Source organism: Pollachius pollachius (genome assembly GCF_949987615.1).
Source record: "Pollachius pollachius genome assembly, chromosome: 1".
NCBI lineage: Eukaryota > Metazoa > Chordata > Actinopteri > Gadiformes > Gadidae > Pollachius > Pollachius pollachius.
This window is the reverse complement of record NC_136934.1, coordinates 986,825-992,749: the sequence shown is the minus strand read 5'-3', so window position 1 is coordinate 992,749 and position 5,925 is coordinate 986,825. Positions and strand designations below refer to the sequence as shown.

The window sequence follows — 5,925 nt, the reverse complement described above, 5'->3', positions numbered from 1 at the left end:
CCAGCGGAGCGTCTCTCCATTTAGCCGTCTGATGATCAAAGACCTGTTTTCTTATTTCACTTTTTTTTCGGCTTTCACTTAAGAGATGAGAAAAGGAGTGCTGTTTAATTTGCATGTGTTCCGGCGTGGCTTTGAAACCAGCGTGTTTTCCTCTTCTGAGCAAATGAAATAAGTCTTGAGTCAATTTCCACGGCCGGTCGCAAGATCAAAGCCGACGGCTGTCGCTAGGGAGCAACGCCGGGGGGGCGGAGCCATGCTGGATCCACTAGCTCCGCCCTCTCTCCCTCCCTCCCCCTCTATCTCTCCCCCTCTCTCTATCTCCCCCTCTCCCTCCCTCCCCCTCTATCTCTCCCTACCTCCCTCTCTCCCTCGCTTCCTCTCTCTCTATCCCTTTCTCTCTCTCTCTCTTCCTCTCCCTCCCTCTCCCTCCCTCTCTGTCTCCTTCTCCCCTCTCCCTCCCCCTCTCTCTCTCCCCCTCTCCCTCTCTCCCTCCCTCTCCTTCTCAACACCTCCTGGGCCAACGGCTCAGAAGTTCATTCAGTCCTATTAAAAGTCAGCCTTTGGAGTGAGACTATCTTCTTCTTTAGAAAGATTGCCAAATGTTCAATTCTCAATAAGAGATGCTCCCTGTGTGCAGATCAAACTGCATTCCTCTCCCCCCCCCCCCCTTCTCCCAAGCCAGGGGAGAAGGGGGGGGGGGGGCATTGACTGCCTTTTGGCTGGGGGGGAAATTCACACACATGAAGCCCCCTGCCTTTTTAAACTCCCAATTCATTTCTATATGATATGGATCTTGTAGATTTAATCATTTTCACAGTTGGGAGCCCCTTCGGATTGAAGAAATGAACACTCCATGCTATCTGTAATGGAAGAGTAGAAATGAGAATTGCGACTGCACGGCTGTGTGGAGACTTTTTAAAGTACCTCGGCGTCCTCAGAGGAAATGGGCTGAGTCCTGTCACCGCTGAACACTCGCCACAACAACCGCTGATGCCGCCGTTGTGTCACTTAATTTTTGCGTGTTTTCTTAGCTTTTGCATAAAAATGTCTTTTTTTTAAGGGGTTGAAGTCGTTCTGGCGGTTGATATATGGCTTGTAAATTGAGTGCTTTCTCCCCCCTCCCCTCTGCACATTTGTGTTGCGCTGAACTAAGTAGGCGTGAAATTGCCTGAATAATGTCATTTAAATCCAATCTCGCCCTAGACCCTCACCTCCATGGCCCTACCCCAAATAACCACACATGGCGGGCCGGCCACAAATTGCCGTTTCCTGTTTGCAGCACTATTAAAGATGGCGGCGTGTTGGCTCATTGCACAGCTCTGCCTCTCTGTGGGGGGTAGAATGTGAAGAGGTTTCCATTGTGTACTGTAGGACTATTTACACATGAAGCTCTCCATCAGAGTCACGAATGTTCTCGATTACAGACAGGAGACAGGTTGAGCCACCAGGTTTTTTTAATGAATCATTATTCGAGGAGAATCGTTTGTTGAAGAGGATACTTTATTTATAACTGCAGATAGTAAAGGTACTACTTGGTGACCCAATGAAGTTGTGAAGTAATACTTTATACTGGGTTAAAGAGATGTATTTAAATAATCTTGTCAGGCTGGTTGTTTGGATTATTATTGAATAGTTTCCTGATGTATTGAGCTGTTATTTTAAAGGAGTGGGTTTAGTTTGTGATGGGTCTTATGGGAGGCCCACTTGACATTGGCTTTGGTTTTCATATAGTTCACCTCTAAACCAGGCTAGTGATTCCCAGAAGATGTTAATTAAGTTTTGGTGAGTGTATCCGTGCACTGCTGCGTTGAATGTATCTGTGGAGGCTGTGTGACCGAGGGTAAGACCCAGTAAGTGAGCTACTTATAAACCTCAAATGTTGCACTGCAATTAAACAAGCTATTATCACCTCAGTGCTCCTCCCTGCCGTCCTCGCTAACCCAGTTCCCCGCTGAAGAGCGTCCGAATTAATTCTGCCACGTGCTGATTTAACGGTGCCTAAGGTGGCAGGCTTCAGCAGAATGGGTTTTTAAAAAGATCCATTTGTCTAGGGATGAGCAGGCGAATGAGATGCAGAGCGGAGCCGGAGCTACGGAGACGTTGAGCACGCTCCAGCCCTGGTTTATATTCCGGCGCTGTGATTGGGCCGTGACTATGTGTGAGAGGCTGTGATGGCGCTCTGCGTCGCCGTTTATTAACGCAGCACCACGGCCCAACGGGGCCACGGACATTTAATAAACACTCACTGAAGGGCCCACACCGTGCTCCCCTCAGGGCTGTTTGAAGGGGTACTGGGACCCTGAGACGGCCTTATGGGGTACTGGGACCCTGAGACGGCCTTAAGGGGTACTGGGACCGTGAGACGGCCTTATGGGGTGCTATGAGGTTGAGACGGCCTTAAGGGGTGCTATGAGGTTGAGACGGCCTTAAGGGGTGCTATGAGGTTGAGACGGCCTTAAGGGGTGCTATGAGGTTGAGACGGCCTTAAGGGGTACTGTGAGGTTGAGAAGGCCTTAAGGGGTACTGTGAGGTTGAGAAGGCCTTAAGGGGTGCTATGAGGTTGAGAAGGCCTTATGGGGTACTGTGAGGTTGAGAAGGCCTTAAGGGGTGCTATGAGGTTGAGAAGGCCTTAAGGGGTACTATGAGGTTGAGAAGGCCTTATGGGGTACTGTGAGGTTGAGAAGGCCTTAAGGGGTGCTATGAGGTTGAGAAGGCCTTAAGGGGTGCTATGAGGTTGAGAAGGCCTTATGGGGTACTGTGAGGTTGAGAAGGCCTTAAGGGGTGCTATGAGGTTGAGAAGGCCTTAAGGGGTGCTATGAGGTTGAGACGGCCTTAAGGGGTACTGTGAGGTTGAGAAGGCCTTAAGGGGTACTGTGAGGTTGAGACGGCCTTAAGGGGTACTATGAGGTTGAGACGGCCTTAAGGGGTTCTATGAGGTTGAGACGGCCTTAAGGGGTGCTATGAGGTTGAGAAGGCCTTAAGGGGTACTGTGAGGTTGAGAAGGCCTTAAGGGGTGCTATGAGGTTGAGACGGCCTTAAGGGGTACTGTGAGGTTGAGAAGGCCTTAAGGGGTGCTATGAGGTTGAGAAGGCCTTATGGGGTACTGGGACCCTGAGACGGCCTTAAGGGGTACTGTGAGGTTGAGACGGCCTTAAGGGGTACTGTGAGGTTGAGACGGACTTAAGGGGTACTATGAGGTTGAGACGGCCTTAAGGGGTGCTATGAGGTTGAGACGGCCTTAAGGGGTTCTATGAGGTTGAGACGGCCTTAAGGGGTGCTATGAGGTTGAGACGGCCTTATGGGGTACTGTGAGGTTGAGAAGGCCTTAAGGGGTGCTATGAGGTTGAGACGGCCTTAAGGGGTACTGTGAGGTTGAGAAGGCCTTAAGGGGTACTATGAGGTTGAGAAGGCCTTAAGGGGTGCTATGAGGTTGAGAAGGCCTTATGGGGTACTGTGAGGTTGAGAAGGCCTTAAGGGGTGCTATGAGGTTGAGAAGGCCTTAAGGGGTGCTATGAGGTTGAGACGGCCTTAAGGGGTGCTATGAGGTTGAGACGGCCTTAAGGGGTGCTATGAGGTTGAGAATGATTTGTCCTTGAGGCAGGCAGTGTTGTCCACCCCTAGGGGAACAGTAATCAAAAAGAATGTCTCACCCCCCTGGTTCTGTCCCCTGTCTCACCCCCCTGGCTCCCTATGGCTCACCCCCCTGGTTCTCTTTGTCTCACCCCCCTGGTTCTCTTTGTCTCACCCCTCTGGTTGTGTGCCCTGTCTCACCCCCCTGGTTCTCTTTGTCTCACCCCTCTGGTTGTGTGCCCTGTCTCACCCCCCTGGTTCTCTCTGTCTCACCACTCTGGTTGTGTGCCCTGTCTCACCCCCCTGGTTCTCTTTGTCTCACCCCTCTGGTTGTGTGCCCTGTCTCACCCCCCTGGTTCTCTTTGTCTCACCCCCCTGGTTCTCTTTGTCTCACCCCCCTGGTTCTCTCTGTGTCACCCCTCTGGTTGTGTGCCCTGTCTCACCCCCCTGGTTCTCTTTGTCTGACCCCTCTGGTTGTGTGCCCTGTCTCACCCCCCTGGTTCTCTTTGTCTCACCCCTCTGGTTGTGTGCCCTGTCTCACCCCCCTGGTTCTCTCTGTCTCACCCCCCTGGTTCTCTTTGTCTCACCCCTCTGGTTGTGTGCCCTGTCTCACCCCCCTGGTTCTCTTTGTCTCACCCCCCTGGTTCTCTCTGTCTCACCCCTCTGGTTGTGTGCCCTGTCTCACCCCCCTGGTTCTCTTTGTCTCACCCCTCTGGTTGTGTGCCCTGTCTCACCCCCCTGGTTCTCTCTGTCTCACCCCTCTGGTTGTGTGCCCTGTCTCACCCCCCTGGTTCTCTCTGTCTCACCCCTCTGGTTGTGTCCCCTGCTGCAGGTGAGCCTGCGGCCCCCATGCGGCCCCCGTGCTACCCCACGGCGGCGGAGCTGGACGCCTTCGCCCAGAAGACCGCCGCCGCCCCGCTGTCCATCAAGATCTTCCCCACCAACATCCGGGTCCCGCAGCACAAGCACCTCAACCGGACGGTGAACGGGTACGACACCACGGGCCAGCGCTACGCCCCCTACCCCCCCATCAACACCGGGGGCTACCACGGCCTGCTGGGCATCGGCAAGGCCTGCTCCTCCTCCTCCTCCTCCTCCTCCTCCTCCTCCTACGTCTCCTCCAAAGGCGTCCTGAAGAGCGCCGAGGGCCGACGGACTAAGCTCTCCCCCCCCAGCGCGGCCGTGGCGCCCTACCCCCCCGCCAGTAGCAGCACTTTAGCCAACGGCCACGCCCACCTGGTGTACCACAGCGGGCCCTCGAAGCCCCCCGAGGGCCCGGCGCTGTCCGTCCCCCCCAACGTCACGGCGGCGTCGGGGGGCCGCGGGGCCCTGCCCCCCCCTGCCCCGTCCAACCTGCCCTCCATCCAGAGCATCATCTACCAGATCAACCAGCACTGCCAGGCCCAGGCGCTGCAGGTGGCCCCCGCCGGCCCGTCCCACCACAGCCCCTCCGCCAAGCCGGGGGCCGGCCCCCCCCCGGGGCTCACGTCCTGCTCCTCGGGGGGGGTCGGGGGCCACGCCCAGGCCAACATGGCGTACGCGGCGGCCGGGCTCCAGAGCGGTGAGGCGGTGAAGGGCGGGACGTACGCGGACAGCATGGAGTACGTCCTGTGGCAGAAGCAGCAGCAGCAGCACCACCTCCACCACCACCTCCACCACCACCCCCTCCACCTCCAGCACCAGCACCACCAGCAGCACCACCAGCAGCACCACCAGCAGCAGGCGGTGCTGCGCGTGTACAGCGGCGGCAGCGGAGGCGGGGGCGCGGTCAGTAAGTCCCCGGAGACCTGCATCGCGGGGGGCGGGCTCATGGCCGGCCAGGTGTCCACCCACCGGCCGTACCACCTGACCGCCAGTGGGGGGGGCGGGCCCGGCCTGGACAAGGTCAGCTCCTCGCCGCTGAACTGCGTGGGGATGCACGGGAACTTCTCGGTGGGGCAGTACTTCGCGCCGCCCTGGAACAGCGTGCTGGTCACCCCCGACAGCGACTGCTACAACCCCCAGGACCTGCTGGGCTCCGCCGCGCTGGGGTCCGCCACGGGGCCCCGGGACGCAGGCTACCCCCACCACCACCACCACTACCACCACCCCCACCCCCACCCCCACCACCACCACCACCCAGCCACGGACAGCGGGGGCGGTCCGTGCTGCAGCCTGCCCAGCCGGAGTCTGTGCAACACCTCGGTGCTGAGCAGCAGCCTGCAGTCCCTGGAGTACCTGATCAACGACATCCGGCCGCCCTGCATCAAGGAGCAGATGCTGGGGAAGGGCTACGAGACGGTGGCCGTGCCCCGGCTCCTGGACCACCAGCACGCACACATACGCCTCCCCGTTTACAGATAGGGGAGGAACAGA

General features: G+C 57.0%; 1 protein-coding gene across 1 annotated transcript; it reads left to right on the top strand.

Moving 5' to 3' along the window:
• Positions 1 to 3,095: 3,095 nt before the first annotated feature.
• Positions 3,096 to 5,913, top strand: fam222aa (family with sequence similarity 222 member Aa; the record flags this gene model as incomplete). The annotated part of the gene is made up of 3 exons (XM_079750131.1): positions 3,096 to 3,129; positions 4,403 to 5,205; positions 5,251 to 5,913. 3 exons carry the CDS (start codon positions 3,096 to 3,098, stop codon positions 5,911 to 5,913), a joined length of 1,500 nt encoding a protein of 499 aa, XP_079606257.1.
• Between the last annotated feature and the right edge of the window lie 12 nt (positions 5,914 to 5,925).